The 25,531-nt window shown below is 39.7% G+C and overlaps 1 protein-coding gene across 1 annotated transcript in view; it reads right to left on the reverse strand.

Annotated features, from left to right (window-relative positions):
• The window catches only part of FGD4 (FYVE, RhoGEF and PH domain containing 4), a 114,791-nt gene that overhangs the window by 23,628 nt on the left and 65,632 nt on the right, over positions 1-25,531 (reverse strand). The window contains exons 3-5 of the mRNA XM_086610396.1: positions 17,372-17,536; positions 10,007-10,187; positions 6,620-7,097 (exon numbers count right to left, since the gene is read on the reverse strand). Coding sequence (XP_086466522.1) covers positions 6,620-7,097; positions 10,007-10,187; positions 17,372-17,536 — 824 coding nt within the window. The remainder of the gene's footprint in view (positions 1-6,619; positions 7,098-10,006; positions 10,188-17,371; positions 17,537-25,531) is intronic.

The following is a 25,531-nucleotide window of genomic DNA, read 5'->3' on the forward strand; positions in this document are numbered from 1 at the left end:
ATAAGGCAGGACTGCAAACCTCTATCTCTACATAGCATGCTTACAATAAATATTTCACTTAGGCTTAGTTATATATTCTTTAGTATAAAGTTGCACATCCTTAGAATCATTACATTACTATGGATGCTTCAGAAATTAAAGCAAGTAATTTTTACATAAGTTGTGTTTGAACTCTGAAGTTGAGGTATGAAAAACGCCACTGAAAGTATGCACTCTTTGCATCTGTGTTCACATTTCCTAATTTTGTTTTCTCATTGTCCTAACCTTGCAAAAATTACACCAATTTAAAATAGGCTTTAAATTAAACTAACTCCCAATATGGCCATAACTTATTACCCAAACCAAACAGGATCCATCTCCCATCAAGCAAACTATACCTATTGACATGATAGTAATGCTGTACATGATTCACCCCTATTTAGATGTAGCCCTTGCCACAAAGGCTTTGATATAGTGATATAGTAAGAAATACACATGGGGTAAGAGATGTAGAATACAAACAAATAGTATTCAATCTATGCGGCACTTGTTTGTTTGTAATGCTGAGTTTGGTCTAAAGTAACAGCAGGGTTTTCTTTTCTAAGACCATTCATGTCATAGCTGCTTTATTATCAAAAGCTTTCTTTCCTAAGTATTTGGAATATAAATGTAAATTTCCATGAGAGCTTAAGATTTCCTTTAATCTCTTGAGACTCCAGTTTCTGAAATAAAGGAATGCACTAAATTTTGCAAGACCTGCAATGAAAATCCTGAATCCTACCATCACCTTTTGGCATGCTAACTCTATGCAACAGCCCATTACACAAATGGTGAGTGAGTTTCTTGCATAGAAACCATGAAAAACAGTAAAGATCCTGTTATTGTTCTCAAGAGGATTTACGTGTTTAAATTGGGTGCAGAAGATATACAGCTTTGTTCCTGATTTACTGTTGCATTTACTGTTCTACATAAAATTGTAGAACCAGGAAGAAGCTGGCAGAACCTTTCTTTGTCCAGTGTTGCAACTTCCTTGGCAGAAAGTTAACTTAGCAAGGAAGTTTCATAGAATCATAGAATGTTTTGGGTTGGAAGGGACCTTAAAGATCATCTGCCATGGGCAAGGACACCTTCCACTACACCAGGTTGCTCAAAGCCCCATCCAACCTGGCCTTGAACACTTCCAGGGACGGGGCACTCACAACTTCTCTGGACAACCTGGTCCAGTGCCTCACCACCCTCAGAGTGAAGAAGTTCCTCCTTATATCTAATCTAAATCTTCTCTCTTTCAGCTTAAATCCACTGTCTCTTGTCCTATCGCTACATGCCCTTGTCAAAAGTCCCTCTCCAGCTTTCTTGTAGACACCCTTTAGCTACTGGAAGTCTGCTAGAAGGTCTCCCCAGAGCCTTCTATTCTCCAGGCTGAACAATCCCAACTCTCTCGGCCTGTCTTCACAGGAGAGGTGCTTCAGCCCTCAGATCATCTTCGTGGCCCTCCGCTGGACTCATGCCAACAAGTCCATGTCTTTTCTGTGCTGAGGACTCCAGAGCTGAAATTAGTACTCCAGGTGGGGTCTCATGAGAGCAGAGTAGAGGGGATGAATCACATTGTTTGACCTACTGGCCACGCTTCTTTTGATGCAGCCTAGGATAGAGTTGGCTTTCTGGGCTGCGAGTGCACATTGCCGGCTCATGTTGAGTTTCTCATCAACCAACACTCCCAATTGCTTCTCCTCAGGGCTGCTCTCAATCCATTCTCCACTCAGCCTGTACTTGTACTTGGGATTGCCCCGACCCATGTGTGGGACGTTGCACTTGGTCTTGTTGAACTTCACGAGGTTCGCATGGGCCCACCTCTCCAGCCTGTCAAGGTCCCTCTGGATGGCATCCCTTCCCTCCAGCATGTTGACCACATCACATAGCTTGGTGTCATCTGCAAACCTGCTGAGAGTGCACTCAATCCCTCTCTCTCCATGTTGCCAACAAAGACATTAAACAGTGCCGGTCCAAGTACCAACCCCTGAGGAACGCCAGTCGTCATTGGCCTCCGCTTGGACATTGCGCCGTTGACTGCAACTCTTTGAGTGCTACCATCCAGCCAATTCCTTATCCACCAAATGTTCCCTCCATCAAAACCATGTCTCTCCTATTTAGAGACAAGGATGTTGTGTGAGACAGTGTCAAATGCTTTGGACAAGTCTAGGTAGATGATGTCAGTTGCTCTTCCCTTATCCTTCAATGCCGTAATTCCATCATAGGCGGTTACCAAATTAGTCAGGCACGATTTGCCCTTAGTGAAGCCATCTTGGCTGTCACCAATCACCCCCTTATTTTCCATATGCCTTAGCATAGTTTTTATTTAAATCAAAACTTCACCTTATATTTAGAAACATATGATCTCCACCAGGTTTTTCATCTGAAACACCAGAGCCCTCAATATTGCCAGTAAAAGGAAGCCATCAAATAAGGACTTTAATAAAGATGCGCAACGGATTCTTCTCCATCTGTGGCAAGCATGCAGTCTATATCCCTATTTCCTATCAGCCTCATAACAAATACCAAATCATTTGTCTTCCTGTCTTCAGTTAGCTCTAGCAGCAGATTTCTCAGAAGACATTATTCAGGAAGTTAATTGATAGGAATGTTCTTGTACTATTCAGCTTCCGCGTTTTAGGCCAACCAAAATTTATGACAGAAGGTACTTCTGCTGGAAGGCAGGAATCTTTTCACTTTAAATTGTCTTTTTCCTTGTGATATTTGTGGTTTGTGACTTTCAATTTAATACAGTAAAGAAGAGTAATCAAGTATACTCTGCTCTGGTCATTTGGGGCAAATGTTTCAGAACACTGCAAAATTTAGTAAGTTTTGTCTAAACGTTTCCAGAACCTGCAAGAATCTGACTTTAGTCAGATCTACAGCGATGAGAAATAAAAACATAATTGCAAGAGCAACATTATTCCAAAAAAAGCTTTCTTTTCCAAGTTAAAAAGCAACTTCTGCTCTGGTTTTGTACCATTCTCCAATTTCATAGAATCATAGAATCGTTAGGGCTGGAAGGGACCTTCAAAGGTCATCTAGTCCAACCCCCCTGCAACAAACAGGGATATCTCCAACTAGATCAGGTTGCTCAGGGCCTCATCCAACCGGGCCTTGAACGTCTCCAGGGATGGAGCATCCACCACCTCTCTGGGCAACCTGTTCCAGTGTTCTACAACTCTCATGGTAAAAATTTTTTCCTAATATCCAACCTGAATCTACCTCCCTCTATTTTAAAACCATTACCCCTTGTCCTATCACAACTGGCCCTCCTGAACAGCCTCTCCCCATCTTTCTTGTAGGCCCCCTTGAGGTACTGGAAGACCGCTATAAGGTCACCCCGGAGCCTCCTCTTCTCCAGGCTGAACAGCCCCAACTCTTTCAGCCTGTCCTCATAGGAAAGGTGCTCCAGCCCTCTTATCATCTTCGTGGCCCTCCTCTGGACCCTCTCCAACTGGTCCATGTCCTTCTTATGTTGGGGACTCCAGAACTGGACGCAATACTCCAAGTGAGGTCTCACGAGGGCAGAGTAGAGGGGGAGAATCACCTCCCTTGACCTGCTGGCCACACTCCTCCTGATGCAGCCCAGGATGCGGTTGGCCTTCTGGGCCGCAAGAGCACATTGCCGGCTCATATTGAGCTTCTCGTCCACCAGTACTCCCAAGTCCTTCTCCTCAGGGCTGCTCTCGATCCATTCTCCGCCCAGTCTGTATTTGTGCCTGGGATTGCCATGACCCAGATGTAGGACCTTGCACTTGGCCTGGTTAAACTTCATGAGGTTGGTACGGGCCCACCTCTCCAGCCTGTCGAGGTCCCTCTGGATGGCATCCCTCCCTTCCAGCGTGTCGACGGCACCACACAGCTTGGTGTCATCGGCGAACTTGCTGAGGGTGCACTCCATGCCACTGTCCACGTCACCGACAAAGATGTTGAAGAGGGCCGGGCCCAACACGGACCCCTGAGGGACGCCACTCGTGACCGGTCTCCACATGGACATCGAGCCGTTGACCACTACTCTCTGAGTACGGCCATTGAGCCAATTCCTTATCCACCGAGTGGTCCATCCATCAAACCCATGCCTCTCTAGTTTAGAGAGAAGAATGTCGTGCGGGACAATGTCAAAAGCTTTTAATTTAATTTAATTCACTCTTTCCAGCAGTGGACTTAGTTTATTTCTGCTGCGCATGTATGCACTTACAATGCAATAGCACCACTTTCTTCTCTTCCCTGAGTTAGGAAACATGGCATGAAAGAGACAAAGAAGATACCGTGGATCAGTATCAAAATGTATATCAGATGCATAATTTAAAGTTTGTCTATGACTCACATACATCTGCTCCTATTGCTTTTACACAATTGCACCTACACTTGCTTAATTAAAAAGGGCGGAAGAGTGCTGTTAGTGTAACTTAACTGGACTGCATCCCAGTTTTAAGATCCTTTACTGACTAAGTGGGTGCTTAGCAAAACCACAGACTGTCTAATTGCTCTTGCTTCTTCCCAATGCCTGCTTGGACACAGTAACAGCTTAAAGGTCTTACCAGATCTCTCCTCACCACCCTTCTCCCCTATTCCAGACAGCATGGCAGCAGCTACTGAAACCTCCACAGGGCTGATTTCAATGTATAGGTTGCACTAACGCAAAGTAAATCAGTGTTTGATTTTGTAAAGCGTGGTCCTTAGATCAATCTGTGGTAGACATGCTTCTTAATCTTACTAGACTTAAAGGGGATGTCCTTGTATTGCAAGCAAGCTGGTATCTTAGGAAGTGCTGCTGTGATTCAGTTCAGTTTTACAGATTTGGTTCTCCACTAATGCTGACTTAAGAGTCATACTGCATGGGTTTGTCTTTTTTTTTTTTACCCTTCTAGCCCCAGCAAACAATACATCTAGTAACATCCATGTTGCACCTCACAATTTGACTCTTGGTCAATATAAGGCAGATCACACATGGTGGTCACCCAGCACCTCAAAGACAGATTTTGCTGAGATTGCTGCCATTAGCATTTGCCCAGTTCCTTCCTGGGCTTTACAACAGGACTGCTTCCCATTTCTGCTTTTTCCTGAAAATGCTGCCAGCACCTTACTGTGTGAATTGGATTCAAGCTTAACATTGTTGCCTATGGAGCACTTAGCACTTTATTGGCACAGAGAGAGGAAACAGGCGTTAGGGAACAGGAGACAGAACCATAATGAGAGGTGTGGCAGGTTAAAGGTGCCTTGGACCGTGATCAGGCTTAGGTTTAGATGGGTATCATAATGTTCATTCATTACTGGCAAAAACAATCCCCAAAACAAACAAGAAACCCCCCACATCCCAGCACCTTCTTATCACTACCTAGGATATTTTATCCTCTAACACACAAGAATTTGAGACACATCATTCCTACACGCAGAATTTACCCTCAAGCATGTGCGTACGTGACCCCCAGCTAATCAAGCTCAAGGACTTGGAGACGTCTGTAGTTAACTCATGCAGGTGTACTCGTGACAAGCAGTGAAGAGCTTTATCAATGCCCAGATGTTTGGCTCTGCGGTGAAGAGGAAGGCTGGGAGGGTCCAGTCCAGCCCAGCCCCCTCTGCCGTGACACACATGGCATGACTGGACCAGAACTGTTAATGATGTTTACTGGCCACCAACGCTTCAGTACAAGAAGGCAAACCGCATAATCAAACTTTTAGAAGTGGAAATATTCACAATTTTACAGCAAGTAATTTCCCAAGACAGATTTTCTTCCACCCACTTATTTCCCTTAATTATTTAAAACATTCCTTATGAGAAAGCTCAAATTCATCCTAAATTCTCCTTGCTAACAAGGCATGTATTTAGTATACTCTGAGCCTTGCATCTATCCGATGGATAGCAGATTGCCACTGCCTTTCCAGCTTTGACTTGACAACCAAGTTAAGGATTCACATGAGAATTCTGCCTGAAGCACTGTCGCTGCAGTTTATTATATGTGGAATTTTATTTTATATACAGCACTAACATGTGATGTATATAAAATACACACATATAAATATGGCACAGCTGAAGCACAGTGCTAATATTTTACTTAAGCACAGAATAAGCACAGAACTAAATATTTTAGTTTCACTTTTTTTTTTTTTTTAACTCTCAGATACCTAATGGGGGAAGATAAAAGGAAAAGGGAAGAGTAGAGCAAAACTTTTTTTTGTCTCTTTTTTCTCTTTTCTTCTAAACCCTGAGAACACGTATGAAACATCGATATCCCTTTCTTGATACAGCTCCTGCTCTAGAATTTGTGTCATTTTCCAAGCTAACAGTATAAAATTACCACCACCAAAAAAATCTTGGCAAAACAATTTTTTTTCTTTTCATTATTTTCAGAAGCGTGTCACTGAATTGCCACTGGACAGTCAAACTTTTACCTTTCTTTTTTTAAAGACAAATTTGCTGATAGTTCTTTAAATAACCTTTTTTAACAGTAGAGGAAATGGTAACAAATTTTAAGTTTCAGAGGAAAAATAACAAAGATTTTCAACTTTCTGACCTGCTCTAGGAAGCTTATTTTTTGTAAATAAAAACCTAGAGAAAATACACAAAGTAGTAATACAGCAAGAAAGAAACAATTTCTTTTTTTACCTTTGTTTCTACAGGTTGATCTTGCTTACTGATTTCCTCTTCCTTCATGTTAGTACTAATTGCTAGAGTTTCACTTTCAGATGGAAGCAGTGTATCACTGCTTGGAGTCCTGTAGCTGCTGTTAAGCACCTGTCCTTCACAGGCAGTCACACTTTGCAATGACTCTCTGGAAGTACTTTCTCTTTCCCCATTTATCAAGCTGCTGTTGATGGCATTATCCGGAACCGAGGCGGACATAGCAGAGCCACGATCAAGTAATCTCCTGTCCTCATCTTCTGTCTGGTCTTGTGCTACTACTCCGTTGGCTGTGTGCAGCTGTGCAACCTGAGTTTTGTCGGTATTATTGTTTCCCTGTGTTTGTAGTGAGAGCTGGGAAGGGAGTTTTGGCTGAGGTGATGGTGTTGACCCATATCTTCCTTGAGATTTAGAAGTGTGGAAAACGGAGGAATCTTTCTTCAAATCATTAGGATTTAACGGGCTAAAAACACCAAATAAACAAAACAGGTGAGAGAAGTTAAACATGGCATCCCTGGTAAAATCCCTGGTAAAATCATGGAAAAATGCCTGGTATGGGGAGTAGGAGAGTTGCACCATATAACCAATTTCTCCAAAACCGTTTCTTTGGGTGTTAATATTAGCAAGTTCATGCCATTGAGACTCGAACGGCAGTATTCCATTAAAACACAAAAAATCATGCATCTCCCACTGGAAACGTGGAGTGCCATCCATATTGATTCATGACATTCTTGTCCATCTTGAATCTCAGTTTGTAAAATGGAAGGCAGTATGATCAGCTACAGTAATAGATAAGGGGACTGAGGCACAGATATATGAAGCAACTTGCCCAAAGTGTCCCAGGGGGTTATTGGCAGAAATGGAGAAAGACTCGGATTCTCCCCAGCCCCAGTCCAATGCCTAAACTAACAAGCAGCCTGTTCCCTAATTGCCCTTTAATTATACAAAACACATGAAAAACATCCAAGGACATTTAGCATCTCTTTCCTTAGCTCAGCATATTGCAGGAGGAGCTCTAAATCCTTATCCCATTTCTTCCCCTAGTTTCCTTATTTTAGCATGTCCTTTTGCCATGCCGCATTTTTGCTGAAGGTTTCTTTCCTCCATGTTTTATCTCTGCTTTAAACTTATGTTATTCTTTGTTCATACCTTTCACTATTTCTTTCTTTATTTTTGAGATTTTGAATTTTAGGCTAATATAAACGTTAGCCTACTCTGTGAAAGTGCTTTGTTTCACTATAGTTTAACAACAAAAAAACCCCAAACACACAAAAAAAATTGAACCAAAATAAAACCTATACATTTTTGTCCAAAGTACATTTAACAAGTCATATTCAACCTGCAAATTGGTACCATAACTACCCCTCTAACATATTGTTCCTAGTATGTACCACTGATCTTCTGGAAAAATGAAGACTACTTATAGATTCTATGTTTACTTCTTATTTATAGGACAGTTTACACAAATATTGCAAGCATATTCTGTACTTCAGCATGCAGAGCTCAAAAAATATCTTAAACTAACTTCATCATCTCTCATCACATAATAAAAAAAATTAAATCAGTTTTCATTTAGTTGTGTAAAGATCATTCCTTTTTAAAAAAATAAGTTTAACTCCAAAATATAATTAATTTGTGTTTTTCAATTGCATGCACACAGCAAAGAGGTTTAATTAACCTTTTGCCATGCCTACAAGTTTGTGGGCTGTACAGACTAATGAAAATATGTTATTATAACTGAAAATCACGGTTTGCAGTTCATGAACTGCTTCCATAGCCACAGCAGGATATTCCAGAACATGGCATGCTAATTATGGAAGTTTCTCATAAGCAGAGATCATAGAGTTGAGGAGAATTTAACCATTGGACAGATATCATTGGGTGTACTTAACGAATGATGATGATGTGGGTCAAAAAGCAACTCAGCTTCCCCTAGTCCCCAGAACAAAACATCCCTATTTTTAAAAGTCTACAAATAAAGAAAGTTTTCCTTACATTCTTTATAGCTTCCTTTAATTGTATAATATTGAAAAAGTTCCTGCACAATACAGCAGGTATGTACAGGAGGAAGAAACGTAGGGCTCATTGGTGTAGGGCACAATGAACCTCAGTTTCCTTTCAGAAAGGATAAAATTGTTTTTCTAAATATACTACACTGATAAAAATACTTGGGTGATGCTTTTGAGGAAGACTGGGAGACAAAAGCGATAACAGGACTAGAAACCTGTGCTAGAAGAATTCACAGGACCTCCAGTGCAGTAATTTCTTTTTCCCATCTTTGAGCAGCTGTCATGATGGAGTGCAATTAAGTCTCTGCCTAATGACAGACAGTTCTTGCAGATGAAGCACTGAAATAATTTATATTCCACTGGACAAACGTACTTTTGCAACGCTCAGCTGCTTCTGTATAAAGGATTAAATTTACCCCATCTTGAGGGGAAATTCTTTCAATGAAAGCCTTAATACTCTGACTCTTCAGAAGCACGTGCTTTGTTGTACATCATGCATTCATTCCCGTAGGGGACATCCCTTCAAAACATCAGTATTCTGAGGAAACACAAGAAAGTCACATCCAAAACTTGCAATGCTCAACTGTCACTGGACTGTTTCTTGAGCTGCTGCTCTGTTGTGGGCTTTCTGGAAGGTCGCTCTCTTTACACAGAGCAGACATATTCAGAACTTCTGTTTCAGAGCTTATAATGCTTGTCACGTACACCTAATTAAAGACACAAGTAACACTATTTTGCAAAAGCAGAGTTCACTGTGGCTCATGTTTCTCAAAGCTCCAAATGTTTCCTGTAAAAGGCAGTATCAAAACTCAAGAACACCAAGCTATTCCACAGAAATCATCAAGTACTACAAAGCAAACAGTTTAGATAATGTATGATGTATCAATACAAATAACTCGTACAGTTCACCCTCTTCACATGAATGATCTGAAGACGTTAAGTCAGCATAAAGGGAAAACCACGATTTCGGGTTTTTCTATGTGCTTATAAAAGTAAATCTAGTTTTCTACAAGAAAAAAAGAATTCAAGATTAGCTCCAATGTTTCATTCTAAAAATCAGCACTTATTTCATATTGCTGACATTTTTCAAGATGTTTTAAAAATGCCACAAGCTTGTTTGTTTCTTTTTTTTTTTTTTTTTTAAGAAAAGCCAAGATTAGCACCTTATGAAAAAGCAGATCTTGTACAGGCTAAACATATAATTGGGGCTTGCACCATGCCAAAATATGTGGAGTCTTGCCATCAACTACTCTGGCAGCAGTGGGTTTAAGCACTATTGCAGTACCTATGTTCTTCCTCACAGGTTCAATTTCCAACAAGCCACACACAAGAGTCAGAAACCAATTTAAATTCTATTACATACCTGCCTCCCTCAAAACGATTGATGAGATCCGACACTTTACTGGACTTTTCCTTTGCGACGCTGGAAACAGGTGTCTGTGTCTCTTCCTCCATTCTTGGTTTCTGATTTGATAAAGCTTTATGCCTAGGGGTTTGGTATGTAACAGGTGACACCTTCTGCAGATGAATTGGCTTTGGAGGCACTGCAAACAACAACGACAATGATTAATCCCTCATGAACTGCTTCTTTGAACTGTCAAACATATGTGAGATTTTTGCATAAGAACTCACTATGGTAATGAAGAAGAGATGCTCTTGGCTTTACTTAACCTTAAAGTTGCTTTATGAATACAGAGACTTCATATAGTTTTTTATGCATTGTCTGGTATCGGGCATCTTGTTATTTTTCTTGGATAAAAGCCAAACCATGTGCTACTTTAACAAGCAAGAAAACTGAGGAGTTTGCTTGTTTTATTTACAGTGTACTGCAGCAAACACATATGTGGCCTCCATAAATGCAGTTTTTATCATAAAAAAGAATTAAGCATAATCAGAGGATCTAGCTGTGCTGTGGAGCTCAAAAGAGCGATTTAAAATGTTGCCCAAAATTCTGGTGCTCTCATTCTTTAGCTTTTCCCTCGTGACTTCAATAATAATACCAGCAGAATAGATAATTGCCTTCAGCTTTGAGCTTGCTTTACTCACTGAACCTTTGTGTGCCTATACTGCTGAAAACCTGGCTCTCTGAAAATACCTTTTTAATTTTTCGTGCTTTTCCCCCATCCCTACCACAAGTCTTTCTAATCAGATTGTTAATGATCAGCCACTGTTTAACACAACAGTGACTAGAATGCAAAAGACAAGGTGACACATAAAGTGACTAAAGTCGCAAGTGCTGAGGATCTTTAAATTAACTTTTATCACTTTAAGCAACAATGCAGCATTTGTGGGCAGCAAAAACACTTCACAGACAGGGTCCAAATATGTTCCACTGTCAGAGCAACATACCTCTAGCTCCATCAAAAAGAGAGGCTTAATGAAAAGACCCTTAATTCCCAAGAACACGATTCTGTTCATTCCCACACACACTCCCAAAACATATTGTGGGGAGAAGTGAGAGCATTTGATATGAAATGAAAAAATGAAAACTATATCTGCCCTTCAATAAAAGGCAGGCATAAATCAGCAGGAGTAGGCAATGCCCTGCCAGTGGAACTGGCGGTCCCAGGGGCTTGGCCACCGCTCCGCAGGCACTGTGCTCCAGCATGCCACAGGCACCAGTCCCCCAGTAACTACAGAGACCTGACAGGGAGCAAACATGAAGGGAAGGTTGACAGCAATTGGCATTAGAAACCCCATGCAACTCTTATGGTATAAAAATAAGTACTAGTATAGGATACATAGTAGATGGATGTGAAAAGCCACGTTCCTAGCATCACTGACTCTAGAATAGCTTATTGACTTACCCTGAAAAACCTGTGCACCGCAGGAATTGGCTTAAATCCCATCAACTGACATTTGAAAGTGGTGTTGACAAAATTCTTCCAAATATACTATCACAGACTACATTAAACTTGAAGAAACGCTTGATTAAGGGTGACTATCTATCTCTGCCTTATATTAAATTTATAGGAGGTAACGTTTATCTGTGCTTCCAATAACCTAATTGCACTTAAGTGGGATTGTAGTTATCGCTGCAGTCTGAAAAGTGCCATGAGGGACTCTATAAAGAAATGAATGTACCACAAAAAGCTTTAGACTTCAACCGTATCAACTACAAATGCTGATAAATTAAATAATCAGAGGGAGAAGGAAGAGAATTACTGTAGATCAGATGCTTTTACCGTATATATGTGTGTATCTTTGGTCCTTTCGAGCTTTATTTTATATTTATTAATGCAAGCAAAAAAACCAAGCTTGAGGAAGGATGCAGTGCAGAAAGGATGACTTAAAATACTGCAACTTTCAAACAGTTACAATCCGATCCTGAAACAAGCAGAATACTAAATTGTGTAACTGCTTAAGTATCCGTAGTAACTGAAGCCTCTCCCGAGAAGCCGCACACGTTCGCTCAGCCGCAGCCGCAGTGCGGTGGAGCAGCTTTCCCTCTATTCCCTCTTCTCAGGGAGTTCAGAGAAGGTCTGGCAGAATTAGGCCAACGAGCATCAGATAATCGTCCAAGCGCTGAATAGCTTGCTGCACGGACAAAGGCGATGGGACGGCTGAGAAAGGCGAGACAAGAGGGCTGGAGAAAAGCAGGACACATAATTGAGCGTGGGCACTGCCATTCCCTCAGGGAGGAGACGGAAGGGAAAGGGGACGCTGGGTGGATTTACTGACCAGTGCTACGCCAGTTGGTAGAAACGCTTCTTGCTCTTGCAAATGATTTTGTATAACCCGCGATTCTGTGAATTCTCTTATGAATGGACTCGTACATCTCTCTTAATGGACTCGTACATCTCTTCAATTCTGTTGTACATCTCATAAAATGTTAATATCCTCACAAGGATATATTAAAACTACTAAACTTGAGGGAATTAATGTCTATTGATAAAGTAGAAGGAATTAGTTGGAAGCTATTTTTATACTGGATCCACTGGGACAAAAAATCAAATTCTAGGACATTCTGTGGCAGTGTTGCACACTTTTGCAGCTGTTGCCATGAAGAAAAAAAAATGAAAAAAAAAACCATCATAGCAGTGTTTCAGTTGGGCAAGCACAAGGAGCCTCTGGTCAAACTAGACAATCAGAATATATTGAAAATCCTTGTAATGTCTTTAGAAGAGAACTAGACATCAAATAGCCACACCAATTTATTAATGTAAGATATTTTTTCTTTACTTCCTATTACCATCTAACAGACAGCATTTCCCCTGATCAGCTGCTGCTGTAGCTACTGTAAGTTTTAGAAATAGAGCAATGGGAAAAGGACAGTCACAAGATCAATGAAAACAAAATAATCAGTAGCGTAAAAAAAAAAAACCACAAACCTTCCTGTAAGGTCAGCATTGTTAACAGGGATTATGGAAAACAAATTCCATTAATTCTCCCCTCAATGTACTTCTGAGTACTTTGTTTTAATCAGATTGTTTTTCAATGTGCACAGAGTAAGGATCTTAAAGAAAAATAAAGGAGAAAAGACTGGCCCATTGTAATACCCTGCATAATACAGAGCTCTGTTCAAGTCTATAAATACTCTTGTCTCTATACTGCAGAATTTTGAGCTCATTAGGAGATATGAACTGCATATTCTGCCCACAGAAAACACCTCAGTATACTCAAGATTGAAGCTGCAATGCCTAGTTGTGCGTTCAAGTTTGTACCTATACACAAGAAAATGGGAGGTAATGCTACGAATGGCTCAAACAGGTGCAACCACCTTGGCTGACTCCAAAGCATATTAGCAAATGTCATTTACCTTTTCTCTCAGGAAGTATAATGTTTTCAGTCTCCCTCTACGCATTTAACTCCTGCTGGTTAAAAATGCTGCTACATTTTTATTCAATGAAAATACACAGTTAACACTTCCTGTAGGAAGCAACTTCAGCTCTCCTGGCTAAGTGATCTTTGATGACCTCCTTACATGCTCCGTCACCTTCAGGAAGATCAAACGAGCACAGCTGGATAGATACCAAAGATTTACACTCACAAGAACAGTACAAAACAACTAGTAATCTAGACTCAGCAAGTAATCTCTCTCAGAAAGAGAGAGAAAGTCATCTCTTTAGGATGTACATTTCCACATTTTTATATGACATCAGAACAAGTATACTCCAATAGTGTATTAAGAAAGAAGAACAATAATAATCAGGTGTGTTTTGTTCTCTCATTTGTCTTCTTCCTGGAGATAATGTTTGGGACTCAGCAGTTTTGTTGATAAAAGAGACATTGCTACAGGTTTCTTAAAGCACCACTGAGCCTGGAGAAGTCTAGCTTGAAACAGCTCTCAATTTTAGTTCAATTCAACTTTAATTGTAGAAGTTTCATTTGCCAGAGAAGTACAGTCTACATCCCAGACCTTTAAGAGGTCTTTCAGGTTTTCTGGGCCCAGGCCACTGAATATCTTCAAAACCACAGACTATATTACGATTAGCTGAGAAAGTAGGACAAGATTGATGCTACACTATAGACAGTCGGCTAAAACTGACTGCTGAAGTCTACATGTTGAATGCTTTGTCTGTACCGTTTCACAGTACCACAAACCAGGTCATCTTCTGGAGTGGAAAATCATCTCCAACCCAAACAAAAATGCCTCTTCAGCCTCAGCAGGAGATTCACAAGTACTCCTAAGCACTCATTAGAAAAATTTAAATGAGCAACTGATGCACAGTCTTGAACTGACAAGATACTTCACTGCTTTGGAGAAGTGTTGACATTTCAAAATATTTTCCATCCTACAATAATACTGCCTCATATAGACACCAGTTTCAGTGCCCAGCATTTAGTAATTGGGCATCATATAAAACTTATGCAAGGGGTTCAAAGAACTGGGAATAGAAGAAATTAGAAAAAAAAAAAAAGATCAATTTGTACATGTCACTCTACATGCATTCTGCTATTGCTAGGTTACGATCGCTGCCCAAATATTTGTAGGTAAGGGCAAATTTCAATTTATTTAACAATTTGCTTCATCACTCATGCGTCGTATTTGCCTTCAAACTCAGTAGCATATTTTGCTATTGCCACTGACTACCTTCACTCTGGATTAGTCCACTTGATCAGAGAATGCACTGCACTGATGCAAAGCAAGAGCATCGTGTTTCACAGCTGGTACAGACGGCAACTGCTTTTCTGCTCAGTTCTGATTTCTTTGCTCAACTCCCTCATCGGCCTTCAGTAAGTTTCAGGCTTTGTTCCAAATTTGCAAAGACTTTCATGAATCAACCTGTTCTTAACACAGAAATCTGACATATGAATTGCTAGACTGTTGATGGAAGGAATTTTTTGGGAAAAAATATTGCTCTTTTACTGTCAGGGTATCCAACAGCTAGTTTGTTTTCTCCTTGAAATGCCAGGGGAAAAAAATGAAAATGAAAAGAAAGAATTTTATATTGTATTCTGTGCAGAAATTTATTCACTTGATCTACCTACCCTGAGTGATCTGTTTCCAAATATTTAAACTACTTCTCAGAGACCAAGTACAGTCAAAATAGGTTCCGAGTCCAGGGTTCACTTCAAGTGCAAGATTTTGGACATTTTTTCCTCTATATTAAAGCTCCATTTTCTCTGTTAAAGCTAAGTTCACTAAAACTAGCTGTACCCGACTTATAACTTATATGACTATGTCAAAATCATCTTTGTATCTCTCATTTTAACTATATACATAATTATATACATTTTGATATACATCATAGAGATGAAGGTCATTTTGCAGTTAGTTCATCAACAACCAAATACACTGGCATTACAGTTCAGATTCACTATGAAAGGACATTAAGTATTTGCATGACTAGAACAACAATTTGGAAAAATATTTCCTGCCTAAAAATATTTCCTTCCTATAAACCAAAAATGTCTCTATATCTGTATGTGAAAAGCTGTTTCAAAAAAAAATAGCAACTACATTTAAACCAATAAACTAGAGTAATTTAGTCTGCTTGGATAGTTTGGACTACCAAATGCTTATCTTATTCATTCTATTATGTTTTGCTTCAATTAAATTAAAAGGTCAAAATGATATACTACGTAACTTTAATACGATGCACATATTTAATAGAAGCAAATGGAGAAAGACATAGGCCCATGAACAAAGCAGGCACAAAATACTATTTACAACAGTATTATTGAATATAATCTACACAGCTGCAGTTCTTAGACTACAGCACTATTCCCAACTATGCCATATTTTGGAGCAAGAAATTTTGACAAACACAGAAGTCATGGCTAGGAAAGAGCAACAACAGCTGTGTAACTATTTGAATGAATAGGGTCCAGTACTAGCCAACTCCTAATTTATCTAACAGCTAAAATTTATAATAAGTGGGTTGGCTTTGGTTTTGAAAGGCTTAAAATCTTTTATTGATTGCCCATATCTCTTTATCCATTAACAAATTTCTAAAATATTTTCCTTAGGAAGGATATGTGTTCTCTTGTTAACTTAGCTTCAGAGAACATGTTTCAGAGACCTAGGAACTGGTGCAGAAAGATCACTCAGATAAGTAATGTTTACATATGACTGATAAAAACATCTTAGTTTGGTGAACAATACTGGCAAAAGTTTTATAAAAACAAACAATAGGAAAAAAACCAGCTTTATTTTGCTCTCATTCTCCCTAATTATCTAAATTTTCTTGACATCTTTTCCTCCCTTAACTCTAAGATTAACTCAGGACTGATGACAAAATTCTTTAAGATGCATTTTCCCATTAATTGATATACAGATTGTTAAATTCAGCACATGATGACTCTGTGATTCTAGTTTCTATAGGTAATTTAGATGTGATCTAGTTTTCTATAAGTAATTCTAGTTTCTGTCATATCAGCACCGTGTCTCAGAATCCGAGTTACTGCACAGGATCATGATACCAGTCTTCTAAACTCACTCCTGTTTTGAACTTTTGAGATGAACGAAGTTCCTATTGTGTGTCACTCCTGAAAGACATCAGTCCAGATTCGCTTTGAATATGAGATTTCTAGAATAATATTACTGAGAAGACCACATAAGATGATGTTTTGAGGTTTAGATATACGAAATCAATGTGTAGGCTAGAAACCTATTTAGCTTCTAAAAGTAAAGATACTATTTATTTACAGGAAGAAAGGAAATCTGCTACTCTGCAGACACTATTGGTCAGCTTTTACCACACAAACACGAAGTTCTTGCCTCCTTCCACAAAATCCTGCAGGAGGATTCCTCTCAAGCTCAGCTAGAACCTCAGAGGTCTTGAATATTTTCCCCATCACCCTCCCCCTCAAAGCCAGCCTGCCAAACCCTCCATCTAATTCAAAAATAGTACCACAACCTTCCGGCTCAAATACAGTAATCCTTTCAAAAAATAAGCCCTAACAATAGTTTAATACAAACAACGGGCTTGCACGTGTTCTCCCACCTCTACCTACGAGCCACTTCTTGGGCAGAGAACAAATTTAACACTTGCAGCCGAGCAGTAAGTGCACAACAAATTACTAGGCACTTGAGATAGAAATTGTAGATACACCTATGTGCTTCTAAGATATTAGTAAGTCCAACCTTCCTTCTGAGAATATTTTTCAGCAAAATATTGTCAGAAATGACAGATTCATAAAGCACTTCAGAACATTTGTGTTTCAGCTACAAGTTTTTACCTCACTATTTTCTGAGAAATATAGTTCTTTCAAGGCGCTCTGTTTCTCTTAAAGCCTGAGATGATGAATAAAATCCTTAACCAAAATGTTTGAGACTACTTACCTTGTGGCTTTGGATTTGAAGCTGAACGTGGGGACTGTTTGACTGGCACACTTCCATTTATTCCCTGAGCCGCTTCATGATGTACATTCTGCTCAACTAGCCTGGTTGTGGCACTCGCTGAACAAGATCTAGACAATATCAAGGACTTTGGACAGATGCTGCTGCCTGAAAAACAAATAGTTACAAAAAATCAAGAGTTTTTAAAAGGATTAAAAATATAAGGTAGAATGATTATAAACACATTTATATAGTGCTAACACTTCTCTATAGAGAAAAAGAGAATACTTGTCTTCCCCTTGAGGAGTGTCTCATCCTAAGAACATATTTTGCCTTTCACTGAAATTTATTATGTGGCTTAAACACTGAAGAGGTGGATATAAAAAAAAATTCCACCATAACTAGCCTAGGCTCTTCTATAGAAAGATCACAATCTCTAACAGACTTTTTCCTATCTGAAAAAGCCATTCTATTTCTGTATTCAAAAAGTTCACAAAATGCTATATATTAAAAATGTTTATTTTATTATGGAAGTAGCATCCGAAAATTAGATAAATATATTGCAACTTTTTTGTAGGAAGGGGCTCCTACTCTAAGTATTAAAAATAAGAGCAAAACACAAAACAGTTGACACTGCTATTACATTTCTTCCTAGCAGAATGGAATTTATTTTGATTAAAAGGATGAAGATGCTGCTATCTTTAAGAAAGATGGAAGAAAACATAAAGCAAAGCATATCCACACAATGGAAACTGTAATAAAAGAACTTATTAGAATATGCTCATATAAACCTATACTGTGGGCTTTTGTTTTGAGGTGTAAAAGTAATTGGTTCTGTAAACACAATCAGAAATTTGAAATACTGTGAAAGACCTTGAGATCTCACTTAGGTCAATAATCATTCATCCCTCAATCAAAAAAATTCACAAGATTTTCGTGGGGAGGAACAGAGCAAAGGAGGAAAACCCATTTATCGTTTATTGCACTGTTGTCATAATTTACTCTCATTTTTAACAAAATTGTTACGGTAGAGTTTGAACACCTACATTTATTGTTATTATTTGCCATCATTTTGCCTTTGCTTGCTTGTACTAGTAGAAACACAAACACGAGTGGGGGTTTGTTTGCATGTTTCCAAAAAAGCAAATCCAAAACCCACTGAAACCTTTCATAAGGTTGTCTCTGATGTCTTCTTTAACAACAACTGGTCTGCAGAGCCTGGACTCTCTAAACTAATCTATCTTCCTATCCCACTGCAAAATCCATCATATCAAGCCATTCCTAGCAACAGTCAAGCCTACTCTTAGACCAGCAGGGGAAAGAGATGCCATAGTTATTGCTCAACACTATTTAAAGACCCTTCAACATTTTGTTGATTCCAACAATATTTTCAAGTATTTATGTTTTATTTCTTAGAAGTTTATTTTTTTCCTTTTAAATACTGAAGTAGCCCTACATCAAGAAACTGCCTCTACAAACACGGAGACTTGCAGACGTCGATGCAGAGATCAACAACCCACCCTACCAAAGAGCCAGTACTTGGATCATGACACATGCAGGACACCCACAGCTGCAACATGGCATCTTTCCCTCTTTCAGCTCATTTAATTAGCAAGAGATTTCCTGAGAACATAAATATCGCTGGTCCCAAAACAATGCAGATAGTTTAATGAGGCCAACTACATACGGAAGTTTCTCAGACATTTGTGATCTTAGTCACAAATTCTTCAGCTCTGTTTCCTTGGGTATCGTTCCATACAAAAAAGGTTATATTGTACTACAGCTGTGGGAGCTCTGTCCCATATCATTCCTCAATGCCTAAGAAGGTATCTTTAGTGCCATTTCTGTCTCTCCTATGGAGGTGGTAGTACTGAGAGCTCTCAGGCAGACCAAGGTGATGGTACACAGAGGATCATACCAGCAAGTCTTCTTTGTCTCCATCAAAGATCTGACAGGCTGAATTTCCCTCTCCTACAGAATCCCGTACCATACTGTAGCAGTTTACACTCCAACTGGGGAATCTCCAATTCAGAAACAAATTTACAAAAGAGTAACTCCTGCAGGATCAGTACGATGCACAAGTCAGGCAGGCAAGGCAGGCAACTGCATGTAATTTATAAAACTACATTTAGATCAATCATAACTTTGCAATGAGGGTGAAAGTATGACGTCTTAGAGCTTTTTGAAAACTATTTTTCTTGCAAATTTGACAGCTAATAGCTTCAAAAACTCCAACTCCCTAGCCACAACTCAGTAACAGATATTGCTGCTGTCAACTGTTCAGGCCAAGGCTGGAAATCTCCATCAAAATGGTACTTTATTTATTACAAGGGTTCCCTAAGAAAACAAGGTACTGCTAGGGTCAGAATACAAACTTATTTTACACACAGAACTTTATCAAGGCATTTAACTCCTGATTAAGGTTATCACTCATGATCATTTTAAGCTGAGCTGCTGCTGAGAACAGGCCAGCTCTGTGGTCTGCCACTCCTTCTTCTTCCCTGTCACCATCTGCTCCAGCTTCTGCTTCTGGCTACTCCTTCTCCTATGCCAGCACCAGCACTTGTTCAACCACACAGCAGGAAGAGCAGCAGAAACGATGCAGTTGAACGCTAGAGTATATTTCAGATTGGTTTGACCTCATGGCCACCCCAGCACTACTGCTGGCATAAGGGGAGAGCCAGGAACATGGCTGAAAGGGGACAAGACAGCTCGTCTCAGCAGCAGCCCTTACTTAGATGGGCCTGAAGCAATCATTTAAGCACATCTCCAGCCCCTCAAGTAGCTGTTCAGACTTGGATTCTACTTGGTTTACACATGCACATGCAGAGACTTAATAAAAAGTTCACCAAAACCAGGAACAGCTGAAAACAAACCTTTAATGCAAAAACATAAGGCTGCCTTAAGAACTGATCTTGTTGTCAGCATCACGTGCCCCCCACTAGACTGGCAAATATTAGTTGCATTCAGTGGGCAAAAGCCATTTTGTAAAGCTTGTCCACTGCAATGCAAAATGGTAACACAAGCAGCAGAAAAGATTGCTTCTCCATAGTGGGATCTTTCGCAACCGCTTACGGAAAACAAAAGCTCTGAGAGGCCTTCTGACCCAAGACATGCTCTGGCTTCACACACGTAACAACTCAGCACGTGGTGGGTACGGGGAAACAGAACATCTTCAAATTCATTATTGTCGTACAAACCATTACACAAATTATTCATCCTGTCTGGAAGCTGTATTTGCTAGAGACGGACACACTACAGACATTTAACCTGTATTTCAAACTAGTAATTCTGTTAATCATTTCACATCCTCAAGCCATGTGTTTTGAAGAGTAATACAGCCGCATCAGGACGAACAGCTTTCTTCACGTGTAAAGCTGGAATGGAAAAAGGTAATGGAAATCTAGCCACACTATACTTCTATACAAAATTGAGCAGCCAAACTCTCTGGACAAAAAGCATCCTTTAACATCCTGGAAATCTGAGCTCTGGTTTCTAGCCAGTGAAAGATATTACCTTTCGGGTCATGTAGACAAGAAAATTGTGGCAGAAATACAAGAATTTTCACCTCAGACTTATATCTAGTGTATTGTATGCAAATGTATTATAACAAAAGCCCAAACCACATGATTTTCAGCACATTATAAAAACACCAACTACTTGCTCCACAATCAGCAGCATGCACTTCAGTAAGGCTACTCAATTCTGTCCACTTAAGCAAGCAGTAACACAGTCTACCTTTTAGAAATACAGTTGTTGCCCTGTAAGTACAACTTAAAATTCCATTAGATATGCAAAAAGTCAAGACATGCTGCAAAAACCTGCAGCTTTTACTGGGCTGAAGTAGATTCCCATTGTGATTATTTCTGACCTGATTAAAGAAACACTTGTGTTTTTATTGCTATTCCTACGAATTACAACTACTGAGAAATTTTACTTTAAAGTCAGAAACGCAACGCGCAACAAAATACTACCAGCCAGTTACTGTTTTCACTAGTGCATGATTGATGCTGCCTCTTATAATCAGGGACGATTAAACACACTGAAAAGGAGAGAAAGATGGGGAAAGACTTAAAAAAAAATTAAAATAGGGGCAGGCAAGAACGTAAGTGAGAAAGAGGAAGTAATAAATAACTAACAGAAAAGAGAAATAAACACTGTAAATTTGATAAGCACTTAATTATTTTTGCTTATCATCTGCAAGGAAATGAGAAGCTAGAATGCTTGAAAACATGCTTGCATCTGCAAGAATGTTTAAAGCTAGGTGATGCATTGTCTATTTTTTCAGAGCACTCTAATTAGAAATAACTTGGAGCCATGGCCATATATTTGGACAAACATAATCAGCCAGTTTTAAATGCCAGTAACATGAAAAAAATGGCTTATTTGTATTCACAAAAAGTTAAACTAATGTTTTAGTATTGCAAAGGTCCTCCATCAGCAGTTCCACAAACTTCAGGAAGACAATTTCAACATCATTAGGTCTTCTATTACGTTTATTTTCAGGACTGCTTATAGCACATAGTGCATCTATACTGTTCCAGTACTAATTTTTACTGCTGTTGTGATCCCACTCTTGATCATACATTCTGAGTGAAAGAAATGCAGCATTTCTGGATGTATCCAAAGCCTGTGGGAAAAGAGTTATTCTCTCGTGACTGCCAGGAGGCAAAATTTAAGTCTCAAAATCGCTTCTCTTAAAATTACACAGCTACGTGTATACCTAGTGTGCCAAGTCCCAAGAACACTTGACATAATGGTTGTGGTCTCAGTGTCCTACTGCTAGACCTTTTCATGTAAGATCAATGCAAAGCTTCACCCTTCCTACTTCATCCCTGGACATACATGGAGGTTGAGCTAATAGTCTATCTACCAAAGCATTGGTTTAGCCACAGTAACCTCACCATACAATCTCCTGATCAGTTCAGAAGAGCTTTAAGAAGCACTGACACTGCAAGAGACTAATTCAACCCATCCACTTACTTGCCAAACACTACAGGAGCTGCTGCAGGGCCAGGACAAGAGTGAGCAGCTTCCCAAGCACAAACGAGAAGGCAGAAAGCGGGCTCTCGCCTGGGCACTTACAACAACTGATTTGTTGAGTCTTGAGCAGGAAATCTAGTAAATCGGGTCATGAATTTTGCCTGCAATTGCTTCCAAACCTGCCCTCAAAACTAAGTTCCTAGTAACTTGGTACCTACCCTTCACAGGTTTGTCCTGTTTGTGAGAGGAACCGACATGCTACTAGGAGGCTGATGCATACCCAAACACGTTTTAAGAATAACTGTCTGGATAAGCCCAAACTATCTGAAAATTAGGAGTATGGAGGAGGAGAGCAGGAAGTCTGGAGATCCAAGTTTCTCTCATGAAAAAAAAAAATCTACCTTCCTCCAAACTCCATTAAATGTTATCCTCTTAAGTTAATCACACATTTGTGTTTTGATATATCTTCGCCTCTACCATTGCAGTGGTGATGGAGTTGTGAAGGCTTTGCAGCTGCAGAATATTACAAAAACTTCATACTGATAATTCTGCTCTGTGCAGATGAGCTCTAAAGGTTAAACATCAGGCCAGCCCTTACTGTGGTGAGCCACTGCTGAAACACTGCAAACAGTTGATAACCCAATGCTATAAAAAGAGAGAAAAAAATAACTTTTGCTGAAGTCAGGAGAGCTGTCTCGCTGAATAAATTAGTTTTCTTTCTGCAAGAAGGTGCTGGCCAAAAAAATAAAAGGCAAATATCAGAAAGTTTAGAATTCTCTTTGAAGAGTGGAATCTTGGCAAATCGTAGGACACAGATCAGGTTCTATTAAAGGATTAGTTCAGATACATATCCTGACAAAATGTAAAAATGTAGGGGTTTTTCTTGCAAAGCTGTTCTCCAGACACAGGCAAAAATATACTACATTAAACAGAAGGTGGTAGTCCACTTTCTGGGAATAAGGAAGATGTAAAGCATATAAGGCTATTATTTCTCACTGCATGGGAACATTCCTAGGACTATGGAATAAATACTATCCTCCTTTTCATAGCATTTATTGTAGAGAGTAAGTCTTCAAGCAAATACGGTAGGTATAAATCGTATATAGCAAAAAGCGTATTGATACTGCTCTTTGTATTCAGTGACTCCTGTAAATCCATTCACAACGTCTGATGGTGAAGTTAAACAGATGAAACAATATTGAACTCAAAACTGGCAGGCCAAACACTTGCTACCCAATACTTGCTAAGAACTAGAAAACATTCACCTTCTTGGTTTCCAAACTGTGATATGCATAACACCAAGCGTGTGAACCACTCACAACACACAGAGCAGTAATACAGAAAGAGAACTGAAACAAACTTCAGCAAGTTTAACTGGGAAGAGAAACAACTTTGACTTTTGAAATAATTTAATTTCTAATAAACTAAGGTGGGTTATGCAGAGCATCAGTGATAGAACCCAATTCAAAGTAGATATGTAACCATATCTGCTTGGTTTAAGATGAGACATTACTGCACTGGTTTGGTTTGTGGGTATTCCCAAGGCTCAACCATTCAATGTTGCCTTTCCTATGTTTTGTCAAGCCTTATAGTCATTCTGGTTTGAAGAAACCATGCCTCTTTTCTTCACACACGTAGGACAAGGGGCAATGGATTCAAACTGAAAGAGGGGAGATTTCGATTAGATATAAGGAAGAAATTTTTTACATTGAGAGTGGTGAGGCACTGGAACAGGTTGTCCAGAGAAGTTGTGGCTGCCCCATCCCTGGAGGTGTTCAAGGCCAGGTTGGATGAGGCTTTGGGCAACCTGGTGTAGTGGAGGATTTCTCTGCCCATGACAGGGGGGTTGGAACTAGATGATCTTTAAGGTCCCTTCCAACCCAAACCATTCTATGATTCTATGATCTTTCGCATAATAACTTTCAGTTTTAGAAAGAAATAGAGCTTATAGTAACTGCTACTAAAGAGCTACAGTTTGCCAAATTACCAGCTACGGATGCCACCGTATTTAAATGGGTTACCTGCTTCAAGATTGTAATGCCCAAGCTTTAACAAGAAGCACTGAAATATTTACAAAACAAGATTTATCAATAATCTCCTGATCTCAGTCTCAATATACTGTACACCACGCAAAGTAAAAGACTGAATGGTGAATTTCCCATTCACTACAAATGTCCTGCCAACACTTGCTAGGGCAGGCAGACTCAGCGTGCCTCAGTCTGCTGTCCTGTCTGGCTGTGATCTTTGTTCTTTTGGCTCTGATCTAGTAGTCATTTCCATGCAGGCAGACCTGTGCATCTGCTGAGAGTCTCAGTAAAATAAGTCAGCTATTAATGGAATTATCTTTCAACATTTGTCTAAGTTTTGGATTAGCATAATAATATAACATGCACTGCTCGTGCTGTGCCAATAAAACAAAAAGCACTGTACAGGACTTCAAATGGCTTTTTCCCAGACTGAGCCCAAAAAACTATTTCCTGAGAAGTAATTATGGTTTCTCCATGCAACATGCACTGATTAAAGTACATTTCTCATCAGAGAGGGCGCATTCTGGAACACGGAGATGCAATGTGAGGGAAGGGAATGCAAAGCAAGTCAAAAAAATACCTTCAACATGTGGAGTCTTTGAAATCAAAGTTAATTTGATAGAAGTCCAAGGGGTACATACTATGAATGTTAGCTAGTAGTGTAAAATAAAACGGTAAAAGAAACAGTGAACAGCTTTTTAAAACTGTATTAAAAAGGCACAGTTTTGAGTTTTCTGAGAACAAACTCCCCTGCAGTCACCAACTTCTATACCTTTTCCCCATTGGACCACTGCTTTCATACTGTCTGTCATCCACAGTCTAGCAGTGCCACCACTCACTCATCACCCGATTTTTGGAGGTGACTGGTGGGGAAATCAATGCTGAGGCACCTTAGGGATAGAGAAGTCATGGAGATAACGTCTGACAACCCTACCCCTGGTCATTGCTGCTGTGGCTTTCTACTCCTACCTCTTCTGTCATCGTACAGAGAGGAGGAAGCAGGCTTTCAGGCCTTGCTACCGACTGAGAAGCTGCTTCAGCTGCAAGGACCCCCAGAAATCTGCCCCCGCTGCTCCCCCACCACTACCAGTGTGGCGGCTGAAGCACACCAGCATCTCCCTCGACTGGAAAATGCTGATTTCAAATAGGCTGC

Source organism: Tauraco erythrolophus, chromosome 4 (genome assembly GCF_009769465.1).
Source record: "Tauraco erythrolophus isolate bTauEry1 chromosome 4, bTauEry1.pri, whole genome shotgun sequence".
Classification (NCBI taxonomy): domain Eukaryota; kingdom Metazoa; phylum Chordata; class Aves; order Musophagiformes; family Musophagidae; genus Tauraco; species Tauraco erythrolophus.